This window comes from Lycium barbarum, chromosome 3, assembly GCF_019175385.1.
Source record: "Lycium barbarum isolate Lr01 chromosome 3, ASM1917538v2, whole genome shotgun sequence".
Classification (NCBI taxonomy): Eukaryota; Viridiplantae; Streptophyta; class Magnoliopsida; order Solanales; family Solanaceae; genus Lycium; species Lycium barbarum.
Window position 1 is genome coordinate 65,379,595 of NC_083339.1, and position 15,893 is coordinate 65,395,487.

Below are 15,893 nucleotides of genomic sequence, written 5' to 3' on the forward strand. Positions count from 1 at the left end.
ATTTTTCTTTTGTCTTCTTTTTTTGTAATTTTGTTTTTATTCCTTTGTTGAAGGTATATTATCCTCCAGGGAAAATTCTGTCTCCCTTGTTTGCAATGCAACATCTTTGTCGAATTACTTGTCATCGTATAGTGCTAACTTCCTTTATTATTTTTAACTTGCTCAATTTAGAGGGATAAAGCGAATATTATCCATTTAATAAATCAAAAGTGAGGATATGAAAATGTGTTTTTCATTAAGCACAAAACGAAAAGTGCACTTTACACGCCAGAGACACATAATCCAAATGGCCTTCTTGGCCCACTTCTAAGCTAGTGGAATGATTTGCTGTTTGGTATTCACTCCAAACCAAACAAGCCTTTGCCGTTGAGTTCTTAGCTCATATCTTAACTGACCAATAGCTGCTCGCCAACTGGCATTACATTTGGTCGGCTCTGAACTTCTAATTCGGCTTGCTTAGCCACTACAGCTTTTCTCCTCCTCTTTGGTGAGCCACTTTCGGAAGCCGATGATATCGACGAGCTAGCCGGTTCAGCTGATCGTCTCTTAACCGTCACTCGAACGGGTTCCGGCTCATTTAAGCCGATTCTATGCGGGAAATTTAATAGAGCCTTTGAGCCGCGCATCCTGTAAGCCGCTTTATCATAAGCGAGCGCAGCTTCTTCAGCCGTCTCGTAAGTTCCAAGCCAGACACGTGCACCATTTTTAGCTGGATCTCTTATCTCCGCTGCGAATTTCCCCCACGGTCTTTGTCTGACGCCCCTATAATGCCTTCCCTTAGGCTGCACAACGGCTCGAGCCGTTGTAGTCTCGGCCGTTGGAGCCACTGAAGGGACAGGACTCGTAGCTGGCTCAGTCTCCTCCCTTGGCTCGGCTTTAACTTCTATGGACGTTAAATTTAACGGGGTCCATCCGATATTTAAAGCGTCTTGTAGAAGCCCATAAATTACCATATCTTCGGAATCGTCAACTTTTAACGGCAAGTCACCCCATGATTCTGTCAAACATGACATGAGACTACTGAAACTAGTTGGAGCTAACTCAGTAGAAATGGGTTGATACATTATGGATTTTTGAAGGTTTTTTTATAGCAGGTATAGAGTAAAGAGGAATTAAAAGGTTTTGAATTCTGGAAGTGAAGAAGGAATTGGGGTATATATAGGGGTGTATTGGAGCAAGAAGATACATGCACCTGAAAAAGGGACCCATTCAATTTTTGATGTCTGATTTGATTAATGAATAGTATTCATAATTTCAGGCTTCTTCGAAGTTTCTCACTGGCCAAGTGGACTAGTTGTTTAAGCCCTTTTTCCAAGTTTTTCTATCACGTGCCCCTAATAAGGAGATGAGTTCCAGTCGTTGACGGAAGCCATTTGTCATTTACCATTACTTTGTTTTTTTTTTGGTAACAACTTTTACCATTACTTTAAATTTACTGCAAAAATTTGCCTGTTTCCTGTTTCTTAATTTTTGCTAATCTTTTTTCTTTTTGCTTTTTCCTCCATATTTTATATTGCCTAGTCCGATATTTGCACATTATTATTTCAGAACAAAAAAAAAAAAAAGAGAAATTTTAACCAAGCAAAAATTCTCGTCTTCTAATTTGTAAAGATAGATAAAGAATTAAAAAAATAGATAAAGGATTAGAATCCAATGTATCAACAAAATTATTTTTTTATTTCTACTGATGTGATTTATGACGACCTGAATTTGTATTTTTTTTTAATAAGAAACTAGAAGAATTGGCATATTTGACGTAGTGAATCAAATTATGATCTCTTTATCATTAATAAATGAGTCTCATCCATTTTGTCACCGTAAGAACAATTATGAAGGAAAACCGCCGCCCCTCGCCCCCTCCCCCCACAGTGCTCCCCCCCCCCCCAAAAAAAAAAAAAAAAAGAAACTCAAAGCGGAAATAGTTTAGACCGATATTTGTTTGACAATTGTTTATCATTAAGTACTAATCCTAATTTAGACACAAATTAAATAGTCGTCTGATAGTTAGATCATCGGTTCAAAGCAAGAACACGTATATCCGTTTGGACTATAAGTCTATAACATACTCCCTCCATTTCAATTTATGTAAATCCATTTGACCGGGCACGACATTTAAGAAAGATTGAAGATTTTTAAATTTTGTGATTCAAAATAAGTCTTGAATATTTATATGTCTGTAAATCATTTTATAAAGTAAATTTGTTTCCAAATTAAAAAAAAAATCATTTATTTTGATATAAATTAAAAAAAAAAATAGGTTCACATAACTTGACACAGAAGGAATATATTTTAATGGCAATGCTTATCTATGATGGCCTGTGATATATGTTTATCGGGATTTGTTTACTTAGTTTGGGAAGTGAAGAGTCTAGATCTGGGCTTTTGTTTTTCTTTATCTTCCTTTTGCAGTTTCTTTTGGTCTTCTGTACAGCTTATAGTCTATTATTAATAAAACCATCTCAGGTGGTCAATTATATATATAAAAAAAATAAAATAAAAAAATAAAAAAAAGATGGCCTTTGATATGTGAATAGATCCTTATCTTGTAAATGGACAATTAACTTACAAATCCTTTTGTTTGTCCGATTGTCTTTCTTTAGGCTATTGTATAAAGCGAATGCGAGTTGTTTAATGGCGAGATAGTAATAATTTCCCTTAAGAATATATATAGTTTTTATCCACCACACTCCTTTATCCTCACTGTCATATAATAATAGCAGGTGCTTTCAGTAGTCTATAAAAATAGATGGTAGCCCCACCTTAAAAGAAATGGTGTTTTATTAAATAATCTTGAAAGCATCAATATGTCACTTGATACGTGAAGTCGGTAAGAAACATCCTCCAAATCCTCTCTTCACTATACCTGTCAACCGGTTCCAACCGGAACCGGACCGGAAACCGGCCGGTTCCGGTTTCAAAACCGGAACCGCCTAACCGGTTCCGGTTAACCGGTTTTAAGATCCAAACCGGAACCGGTCCGGTTTGGATTCGTTAAATTTTTTTTTTTTTTTTGTTTTTTGTATTATATATATATATTATAGTATTTATTTGTATATTGTAGGTATATTTACATATGTTATACAATTTTATAATTAAAGTTTAAATATTTACTGACTAACAGCCTAACAGCAAGTCAGCAATACGGAATAGTGCTTTTCGTACACATATATATGTATAACTTACATATACTTATATATATGTAACTTAATATATATATATATACTATATGTACTTATATATATGTACTATATACTCTATATACTTATATATATGTATAACTTAATATATATACTATATATACTTATATATATGTATAACTTAATATATATACTAAATATATGTATAACTTAATATATATACTATATATATGTACTATATACTATATATAGGATAGCTTAATATATATATAGGTATAACTTAATATATATACTATATATACATATCTACTATATATACAATATATACTTAATATATATACTATATATACATATCTACTATATATACAATATATACTATATATACTTATATATGTGTATAACTTAATATATATAGTATATATACTATATATACTTACTTATTATATACTTGTATATATGTACTATATACTATATATACTATATATACTTACTTATATACTATATATACTATATATACTATATATACTATATATACTTACTTATATACTATATACTATATATACTTACTTATATACTATATATACTATATATACTATATATACTTACTATATATACTTATAGACTATATATACTATTTTTTCTATATATACTTAAAATATACTAAGAATATACTAAGAATATACTATATATACTATATATAACTTAATATATATAGTATATATACTATATATACTTACTTATTATATACTTGTATATATGTACTATATACTATATATACTTACTTACTTATATACTATGTATACTATATATACTTAAAATATACTATATATACTATTTTTTCTATATATACTTAAAATATACTAAGAATATACTATATATACTATTTTTTCTATATATACTATATATACTTATATACTATTTTTTCTATATATACTATATATACTTATATATGTTTAAGTATACTATATAACTTAATATACTTATAAGTATATTCTTAGTATATTTTAGGTATATTCCTAACTTAATAAAAGTAAAAATATGAACACAAGTAAATAGAAGAAAGCTCAATGAGCCATATATTTTATTCATTCTTGGATAACATTTATTTGCAAGTTGTATTTTTTTTTAACTTGCAAATAATACATGAGTTATACAAAAATAGTAGAATAATAAAATCACCAATTTTGAACCATTTCGTTAATTTCCCCCACATCATATTCGGTCATGGAAATATCTTCAAAGTCTTCCATTTGGTCCGGTCCACTAGCTATCAAATCTTCAATTTCTTCCTCTTCGCCTTGCTCCGCTTCTGAGTTTTGGTTGCGTCGCTCCGATCTAATCCAATCTCGAATGCACACTAGTACTTGCAAGCTAAAGCCGGATAATGAATGTCTATGGTCTCCAATTTGCTGTCTTCCTTGGCTAAATGCGCTCTCCGAAGCCACGGTTGATACTTGAACCGTAAAGATATCTCGAGCCATTCTTGAAAGTATCGGATAGCTTGCCTTGTACTTCTTCCACCATGCTAAGACGTCCACCTCATCCAGTTGGCTGATATCCACATTTGGCTGCATCAAATAAAAGTTAAATTCATCAAAGTTTGCAGTAGAAGAAGAAGTAGGCTGTGAATGTAAAACTTTTAAACCCGATAAGCCCTTTTTGCTACTATGAGAAGTAGTAGGGCGTGGAGCAACTGGTGTAGCACGTTCTTCCAAACTAGAATAATGAGTAAAAACTTTTCTAAACTCATCATCAATAGCGAGATCGGCTTCAGCTAAAGATGGTTGAACTCCCTCTTCAATTTCTAAAAATGTATAAATTTGACTAACCAAATTTTTAGTATAAGACACTTTTAAACAAGGATTTAAAAGGGAACCCAATATAAATAAAGTTGGAATGGGAAAAAAATACTTTTTAAATTTGATTATCATTTCAAAAATAGCCACTTGATAATCGGGTTTATATTTATACTCTTGTAAAACTCTAGCTATTTCCGCTAAGTAGGCTAAAATTCCGGTTACCGTGGGATAGAATTGTCTAGAAAAAGCAAGAGCTGCATTATAAAAATTTTCTAAGAGTTCAATACATTCTTTAACATCTTCCCAATGCCTATAAGTTAACCAATCCTCACTATCAATATTATATTTGTTGTGAACTTGTTGTATGGGAATCCTATACTCATATGCTTGTTGTAGCATAATGTAAGTGTATTTCCACCTAGTGTCAATTTCTACTTGAATTTTCCTAGGTCTAAGGTTATTTTCCACACAAGCATTCTTAAAATATCTAATTCTTCCCCTATTAGCATTACAAAAAAGAAACGCAACAGCATTTCTAACTTTTTGAACAGAATCATCAAAATGCATAAGACCATCTTTAACAATTAAATTTAAAATGTGACAACTACATCTTACATGAAAAATATTTCTTAGAGGAGGGTTTATTTCTCTTTTTAAAAGACCAATTGCCTTTGTATTATTAGAAGCATTATCTAAAGCAATACAAAGTGTTTTTCTATAAATGTTAAAAAATCTCATTATAGTAGACATTGAATCGGCTAAAATTTTTCCATCGTGACGACCTTTTCCTTCGTCGTATAAAAAAGCTATAATTCTTTTTTGCATAACCCAGTTGTCATCAACCCAATGACATGTAATAGCAAAGAAATCTAAATGGTTAATACTAAGACCCAAATCAGCGGTAAGACAAACATTACAATTTAAAGAATTAAATACATGACGCAAATAAAATCTATATTTTTTAAACAAATCTATAACATCGGCTCTACAAGTACTTCTAGGAATACCCTCAAATAACGGGTTATAACAACGTTGAATGTAAGTAACAAACCCTAAACCCGAGGGAAAGGAAAATGGTAAACAATCATAAGCTACCATTTTAGCTATTTCTACGCGTTCTTTTTTCTTGTCATACTTAAAATTTCTACCGGTTCGTGGGTCTATCGTCATTTGAATCCCCCCCACATTTGAACCCGTTTGCTCTCCCCAAACATCCATATGTTTGGTTCTCATATGAGCATTTAGTGTACCCGTTCCACCATCCTTACCAGTTCCTTGCTTAAAACTAAATACTTGTCCACATAGGGTACATGTAACTGATTGATTTTCCCTATCCTTAGTCATAAATTTCCAAACTTTAGCTGTTGGCCTACGAGTTCTAGGCGGTTTGTCTTGTGTATGTGATTGTGCAGGACCTGTATCTCCTATGGGATTTTCGGGGGGTTGTGTTTCATCATCATCATCATCATCTAAGTCTTCATTAAAAGTGTCGGTAAAATGTTGTTGCATTGCCTCATGACCTAAAAGTGGATTATTTCCACCAACATCAATATCTAAATTAGGTGTTTCTTCCACAAATGTTTCCTCATTAAGCGCACCCCTAACAGTACGACTACTACTACCGGCACCACGTCTTAATCTCTTTGACATTATTAAATAGAAATAATTTAAATCACAATCAAATAAATCACAAGAAAATAAATTACAACAAATTAAATTGCTAGAATTAAATTGCGTAAATTAAATTTCAAAAAATAAATTGCTAGAATTAAATTGCGTAAATTAAATTTCGAAAAATAAATTGCTAGAATTAAATTGCAAAAATTAAAGACAGAGTTGGAACGAAGGTACCAAATTGCCGGATTAATTTCCAACAAAGCGAAGACGGCTAGAATTGCAAATCCACCAAAGCTACTTCGGATTGTTGCAAAATCACCAACTCCACCAACAATATTATAATTGCAAAATTAATAATTGAAAGTTGAAACTATAATAAGACTTTGTGGCTAATTATTGCAAAGTAACTATAATTGAGAGATTGAGATTTGAGAGAAAGATGAAGAAGAGTGAATTGAAATGAAAATGAAGAAGGGTTTATATAGGGGTGGGGGAGGGGTTAAAGTGTTAAAAAATAATAATTTGGGGGCCAAAAATTAAGAAAATGACCGTTTGGCAACGACCATTTTTGCAAATGGACCGTTGCCAACGGTCCGCGAGGCCCAACGGCTCGTTACTATTTTTTTTTATTTTAACCGGTTTAACCGGTCCGGTTCCGGTTAAAAAAAATTTGGAACCGGACCGGTTAACTAATATCCGGTTAACCGGAACCGGTTAACCGGTTATACCGGTTCCGGTTCCGGTTTAACCGGTCCGGTTACCGGTTAAAACCGGTTACACGGAACCGGTTGACACGTTTACTCTTCACATATTCATTAGTATTGTAAAACATAGAAAATCCGATAATCATGTTGTTCTTGGGAACATCCGTCTGATTTCTATCACTTTGCCTCCTTTTTCCTTGTGGGTCAACGTTTAAAAGAAAGCCATCTCGTATTGCCAAAACTTTATTGAAAGATAAATAAGAAAATGATTAGTAAGGCACTCATCCTCACCTCACTAAGTGTAACTTAGATGAAATAATCATCATCTTTAAATTACCCATGGTTAGTACGTGTTAGAATATGTCCCAAAAGGGTTTCACCAAATCGTCCCATTTTAACTCGGATTCGATAATTGTACCATTTCAACTAAGATTCAACTGGCTTGTCCCATTCCAACTGGGATTTTGAACATCTTCAACCCCTATTTAAAGGAGATTTTCAGCCAAAACATCAACAAAAAAAAAAAAAAAACAACTATCAAGACTACACATAAAACTATATTCCACACTTATGTTAGAGAGTTTTCATTGGGAGACTGTAATTTTTCGTTTCCTTTGATCTCGTTATGCTTCGACACCCTATTGAGATCGTTTTGTACTCCTCACTTTATAGTTGATTTCTCTACGCTTCGCGCCCCGTGGTTTTTCCCGTCTTGGGTTTCCACGTAAATCTTGTGTTCATTACGTTTATTGCTTTCTTGCATTATTGTTCTTGTGTTGGTGCATCCTAATTGGTTCCACTGCATCGCTCGTTTAATTCTTAAAAAGTGGTATCAGAGCGTTCAAGATCCAGGATGTCTACTGTAACCAAGTTTGATATCTAGACGGCAAGATAAGCTTTAGTATCTGGAAAGTTCAGATGCAAGCCGTTCTCACCCAGAACAGATTGAAGAAGGCTCTTCTTGGGAAATCCAGGAAACCCGAGTCTATGACAGATGATCAATGGGAGGAATTGGATGAAAAAGTGCTTTCAACTATCCAACTATGTCTATCTAAGACGGTTCTTCGCGAGGTTATTCATAAGACTACTGCTGCAGGCGTCTGGTTGAAGTTAGAGTCACTCTGCATGATGAAAAGTCTCGCAAATAAAATTTGTCTGAAGGAACGATTATACATATTCTCTATGGCTGAAGGTCCCCCAATTCAAAATCATCTTGATGAGTTCAACTCTGTTATTCTTGACCTAGAAAATTTAGACGTTAAGGTCAAAGATAAGGATAAAGCAATATTGTTGGTGGTCTCCCTACCCTCTACGTATAAGCACTTTAAAGAAATCATGCTATATGGTGGTAATGAAACACTGTGTTATGAGGATGTTAAGTCTAATTTGTTGTCCAAAAAAAAATTAATTTTGAATTGTGTTCTAAAGACAAAGGAACACTTTGTTTGTCGGTTGAAAAGATCTCTTTATGGCCTTAAACAAGCTCCAAGACAGTGGTACAAAGGTTTGATTCCTTTATGATTGGCCAAGTTAAAATCTCAACTTAATTCTGAGTATAAGATGAAGAACCTTGATGCAGCTAAGAAGATTCTAGGTATGGAGATTTATAGGGATCGAAAAGTTGGGAAGCTTTACCTGTCTCAGAGGAAGTACTTTGAGAAAGTCCTCGATAGGTTTAATATGTTTGATTGTAAACCTGATTCTACTCCGTTTGATGCTCATTTCAAAATGTCAGTTGACTCTTGTCTTAAGTCCGAGGAGGACATTGAGAGGATGTCTACTATCCCGTATGCTAGTGTTGTTAGTAGCTTTATTTATGCTATGGTTTGCACCAGGCCTGATTTAACTTTTACGGTAAGCATGGTGAGCCAATACATGCAGGAAAGAATCTTTAGAATGCCGTGAAGTGGATTCTTCGTTATGTGAAAGGGTCCGTTGATATTGATTTGGTATTTGATAGAGCCAAGGCATCGTCTTATAATGTTGTTGGGTTCGTTGATTCTGATTATGATGGTGATCTCGATAGTAGGAGGTTTATTTCTGGTTACATTTTCTCACTGTGCTCTGGTGCTATCACTAGGAAAGCACAATTACAGTCTATTGCAGCCCTTTCTACTACCGAAGCTGAGCATATCGCTGCAACTGAAGGTGTTAAAGAAGCTACATGGTTACGAGGTCTTCTTATTAATCTTGGTGTTCAATAGGGTACTACCGTTATATTTTATGATACCCAGAGTGCTATTCATCTTACCAAGACCGATTCTCATCAGTCGAAGACCAAGCATATTAGCATTAAATACCACTTTATTAGAGATACTATTGCTGCAGGGGAGATTGTGGTAAAGAAAGTGCACACGTTAAAGAATCTCACAGATATATTAACCAAGCCATTTGCTATCACTAAGTTTAAGCATTGCTTAGACTTAGTTGGTGTTCTTCATGCTTAAATTGCCCTTCGGGGCTTTATGGGGTGACGAGTGTTGATGTTGATATATTTTGGTCCAAGGTGGAGATTGTTAGACTATGTCTCAAAAGGGTTTCACGAAATTGTCCCATTCCAATTGGGATTCGATAATTTTCCCAATCCAAGTGGGATTCGACTGGTATGTCCCACTCCAACTAGGATTTTGAATGTCTTCAACCCCTATTTAAAGGAGATTTTCGGCCAGAACATCAAGAAAAAGAGAACAACTATCAAGACACACAAAACCATATTCCACACTTATGTTAGAGAGAGTTTTCATTGAGAGATTGTAATCTTTCGTTTCCTTTGATCTTGTTGTGCTTTGACATCCTGTTGAGATCGTTTTGTACTCTTCACCTTATAGTTAATTTCTCTACGCTTCGCGCCCCGTGGTTTTTCCCGTCTTGGGTTTTCATGTAAATCTTGTGTTCATTACGTTTATTACTTTCTTGCATTATTGTTCTTGTGTTGGTGCATCCTAATCGGTTCCGCTGCATCGCTCGTTGAATTCTTAACAATACGTAATGCAGAAAAAAATTCCAACACTAATTTAATAAAAAGAATCAAAATAAGAGAGGTCATAACAATGCATGATAGAATGGATTGGCACATTTTAATTACCCAATTCCACGCTCCCAACAATGCACGATGAATGGTGAGACGTGATTGGAACTCAATCCTATTCCAGTTGAGTGAACCCTATCTTAGCTAACTTAAAGACACATCTGAATTCGGCTGTTTTTAACAAAAACCAAGAAAATAATTATTTAATAATGTCTGAAACTGAATAATGAACGTAATGAAATATCATCTCAAACATAACCCACTAACATTCATGAGCCTCTAAGAATATTGAATCTAATACACAGTCAACTGCATATGTCTTATAATAATCAATGTCGGAAAAGGAATTGCTACTGCTAGAATGAAATCAATGGAGCCTATCAGTTGAGCCTAAGAGATCACCCTCTAGCCATGGTTTCATTACCTGCCACACTCAACACCTGCCACATGACATGGTAGACCCAAATTAAACTGGCTAAGTATCTCCAATGGCACCCAGTTAGTCTTTTGTCACGACCCAACCGGAGGGCCATGACAGGCACCCTGAGCTAACCCACTCGGGCACCCTGAGCTAACCCACCCGGGCACCTCTCGTCGTACATTCACATTCATATCTAGGTGAGCCACATGGCTTATCAACAAACTCTATGCCTCAATAATACCATTTCCAATGGCTAAAATATTTTTTTATCAACATCAACAACTACCCCCATATACATATACACAAGTCGACGAGGCTAACAAAATAATATACCAAAAATATGAGCCGACAAGGCAAAAGACATCTACTATAAATGACTGTCTACTAGCCTCTAAGAAGAGTATGAAACATCATCATAAGGACGGGACAGGGCCCCGCCATGCCCATATATATACACAAAAGAATAGTACCAACAGCTGCGGCTCCGGATCAAATGGAGCTCCTCTAAGCAATCACTGGATATGCAGCCTAAGGATCAAGTCTATCTCCCTGTCCACCTGTGGGCATGACGCAGCGTCGACAAAAAAAAGGACGTCAGTACGGATAATGTACTGAGTATGTAAGACATAATCAATAACACAATAAAAACATGAATGATAACATAAGGAAGAAGAGTCATGGGATGATAGAGCCATTTATACCTCTAGCGACGTTCATCATATTTACTTCCTCTTTTTCTAATGGGAACCTTCCATTTTATACATTTATACATATAGTAGTATCATACCCGACCGTAGAGGTTCGGTGTCTCATATACCCGGCCATGACAAGGCTCGGTGTTATACATACCTGGCCCTCCTAAGGCTTAGTGTCATCCATACCTAACTGCAGTGGTGCGCGCGCGATAGATATCATACCCGGCCATATAAGCTTGGTGTTCTTAGTAGTCATACTTCAATATATAAATATATATATACATAGGAGTACATACATGTCCTCAACATCATCATCATCACCATTATTTTCACTATATCCTTCCTTAGAAGATCAACTATCATAGGATGGGACCAATGGTATCGTGAGAATATCAAAATCATGTGCTTTAGTGATTCTATCACGACCCAAACCGATGGGTCATGACTAGTGCCCCAGCGAACCTGCTAGATATAATCAGACTGAAACTAAAGACAATATGGAAATTTGTAAAAGCTTGCTGTCGACTCATAATGTCATATATCAAAATGAACCCGTTTCCTGAGGAGTCACAGTTAACCAAAACATGACAAAATATGCAAGCCGACAAGGCTGCCACTATATACGGGAATATACAAACGAACTATGTCGATGTAGCTGACCAAAACATATATACAACCCACACATGTCTACAGACCTCTAAGAGTATAACGGTGAAACACGACGGAACAAGGCCCCGCCGTACCCCTGGATATGCATAAGTTTATATCAAAGAATCTGTACCAAAATGACTCAAAATCCGGACCAATAGAGCTCTCCAAGTAGCTGAGCAAAGGTCTTAGGCTGGAGGATCACCAAACCGAGTATCCGCACCTGCGGGCATGAAACGCATCCCCCGAAGAAAGGGGGTCAGTACGGAAAATATACTGAATATGTAAAGCATGAAGTACAGTAATGAAGATCATGACTGAGTGAAAAGATGATAGGAGATAAGTATGATAATCAAGGAATACCAATGCCTTTGTATCTTGTGTTGTGAGTCATACATATATATACTCTATATACCGTATCCGGCCCATTATGGGACTCGGTGAGTGAAATCATATACATACATATATACCGTACCCGGCCCTTTAGCAAGGGACTCGGTACCCGGCCCTTTAGTAAGGGACTCAGTGAAATATAAATATATACCGTACCCGACCCTTTCGTAAGGGACTCAGTGAAATATAAATATATACCGTACCTGGCCCTTTAGTAAGGGACTCGGTGAAATATAAATATATACCATACCCGGCCCTTTAGTAAGGGACTCAATGAAATATAAATATATACCATACCCGGCCCTTTAGTAAGGGACTCGGTGAAATATAAATATATGTCGTACCCGACCCTTTAGTAAGGGACTCGGTAAAGTGATGCAATGAAAATGAGTACGAATGCCAAGCCTTTCATTAGTAACTCGTGATCCTGTATGAAGACTCTTTTGTCAATGGACAATCATGTTATCTCAGGATATCTTTTGAAAGAATTATTATCGAGGTGAGAACACTTAATATTAGGGGCAATCATGTACAAAATGAATCATCATTTTGGATTCGAGAGAATAGATAGGATGAACTAACACTTGGGGGACTAAAGACAACTATCATGTCAAGTACTACTAAGAACTAGAGTTCATTGGAGTCAAATGTGTTCGTCGTTTGTTCGTTTTATGTAATTCATGCCAAAGAAGAAAGAAGGGATAACTTTACATACCTGAAAATTCACGTCCCGGCCTTCCCACCTATTTCTGGTCCCACAATCTACATATAAGACCATTCATGCTATAATTAGGTCCATTGATATATACTTATCCTAAGCCTCCAAATAAATCTTTCTAGAATCTGCCGAAATTTCGGCAACATCTCCTCTGTTTATATGCCTAGCCCGAAATTACAATTCAGTAACCAACAACAACAACATCAATACCAACAATAACAACATCACTTTCAACACCAACATGTGCCATAAAACAGGCCACACGCTGTTTTCCAACTTCCATAACTAACCAACTTACTATACCATTATTTAACGACTTTGTCTCTGAGAATAAACCGGTATTAACGTAAATAGAAAGAGATTCATACCTTATTCTTGTTAAAACAGGAATATCTTCGACATCCACTTAAATCCACGCTAAAACCCACCGCAAAACAATTCTAGAATCACAACCATGCGTTATCCGGGCTTGATTAACGCTTCGCCACTTGAAAATCACTCAAACCCTTTTTTTTATGACGAAATTTCCCTTTATGGTGCTGAGCTCCCAATCTGATTTTTTGATGAAAAAATGAGGCTTAGCCCCTTTTATAGGTTCAAATTCGGGGGGCCACTGTAGCAGTACGGTTACTGTAGCAGTACTGTAGCACGCGTTTCTGCTCTGTCAGCCGAACTTGTAACGTCCATAAATCTCTACTCTAATGTCCTATCAACAAGCGGTTTGTTGAGTTGGAAACTAGACTCGACGAACTTCATTTTTGGCTTTTGAAACACCTTAAAACACCTCATATGTTAAGAGATATTCTTCCCTAAAGTTGGACCAAAATTTTCACACGAAACTTTACCCATCCTTTCTCCAAAGTCGTACTACTTCATTTCTTCCACTCATTTCCATATAAAACCTTCCGGTATACCTTATATATATCCTTCACTCATTTAATATACTTAATAATGCTTGATTATATTCCAAAGTGCTTTTACTTAACCAAAACTCAACGTACTTATGTTTCAAATTATAGGTGCTTCTTCGAAGATACGGGGTGTAACAGATTCTAGGAATGAAATCATCATGAAAGATACTATGGCTTTCACATGAAGGTATACATCAATGGGATCATGCCTTAAGAATGAAGGGTTAGCCTTACATACTTTTATGTCTTCCTAACTACTTAAAGTTCACCTCCAAAGCCCGAGAAATCTACATTTAAGAGGGTTCATACCAAGGTTAGGCTTCAAAGACACCCTTAAGTTCAAACGAGTATAATTCATAAGCTAGCGAAAATTGGACAACATTTCCCCTATTTCATCTACCTCTACCAAATTCCAAAATAACTCCCAATCAATAATGACATTATCAACAATACCACAATCAAGAGATTTCATTCAAGTTAAGCATCATCCAATCCCAAAACTCCTTTTCATGATCATTCATAACAATGGCTACAACACAACACCATATATGCTTACATACAATATTTCCTCAATATCATCTATAACAACCACAACAAGATTATACTCCTAACATGCCAAGAATTACAATTCAAGTTAACTTATAGCTCATAGTATCTCCAAGTTCATACTTGAACTCTATTTCCACTTTTCTTCCTTTACCCACATGGCATAATAATCAAACAACCTTAACCATATGTAAAAGATGTGAAATCTTACCTCACTTAAGAACAAGTCTTGGATCAACTTACTCCACTAAAGTGAAGTCTCCAACATTAACACCATAAGAAATCTTGAGTTCCACAAACCCTAGCAAGCTTCCTAGCACTTGAACCTCTTACTTAGATTTTCTTGGATTTTGGCTTGGATTAGTTTATAGACCTAGAGAGAGGGTTTTGGAGAGATCAAGGATCTGTTATGGGGAAATAATGAGTCCAAATGATATGAAATATATAAAGCGTAACTTAAAATCCCATCGGGCAATCCTGCGCCCACTTTGACGGATCGTCAAAATTCCTACGATCCGTAAAAATGCTCCGTCAAACTGCCCAGCCAAACATGGTTCACTGTGACTGTTTTATGCTGGGAAAATAACATTTGACGGGCCACAGAAATTTCTGCGGTCCGTCAAACTGATCCGTCAAAATGTTCTGCCCGAGCAGTCTGTCTTAAAACACCCATAAAATTTTACTCCGAAGTCACATTGATGAACGGTTTGTTACATTGGAAACTAGGCTCAATGAACTTCAATTTGGACAAAATAAACACACCAAAACTCCTAATATTCTAGGAGATATGCCCCTCTCAAGTTGGACCAAAATCCTGTCCAAAATTTTGTCAAGTTTTCCCAAATTCCGATAAACTTAATTTGCTTAATTCGCTTGTCCTCAAATCCTTCCATGGCTTATTTCATGAGCTTAAACCCCCATAGCCATAATATAGGAACATATCATATATCCTAGAAGATAACTCCAGTTTCCACGATTAGGACAACTAACACCTAACAAATCTCAACGGATGAAATTACGAGGTGTAACATTCTCCCCCTCTTAGGAACATTCGTCCTCGAATGATAGACTCTTGGGGATTCTACAAAAATTTTGACAGAGTTTTCCCTGTAATATGGCACTACCATCCTATCACAGCAACCCAAAATATATCGCCTCACAGGGCTACAATAACAACATCAACAACCATGGCCACACACGACCTAGAAAACATCATCGAAGAAAGCATTACATACCTGGGGGCAATGACGTCTCTACCTGAGTCTCCTCTGAAGGT

At 35.7% G+C, this 15,893-nt stretch overlaps 1 protein-coding gene across 1 annotated transcript; it reads right to left on the reverse strand.

Annotated features, from left to right (window-relative positions):
* Positions 1-210: 210 nt before the first annotated feature.
* LOC132631521 (ethylene-responsive transcription factor 2) lies at positions 211-1,215 on the reverse strand. The gene has a single exon (XM_060347092.1). The coding sequence runs from the start codon at positions 1,062-1,064 to the stop codon at positions 387-389; it is 678 nt and encodes a 225-aa protein (XP_060203075.1). The 5' UTR covers positions 1,065-1,215; the 3' UTR covers positions 211-386.
* Positions 1,216-15,893: the final 14,678 nt, after the last annotated feature.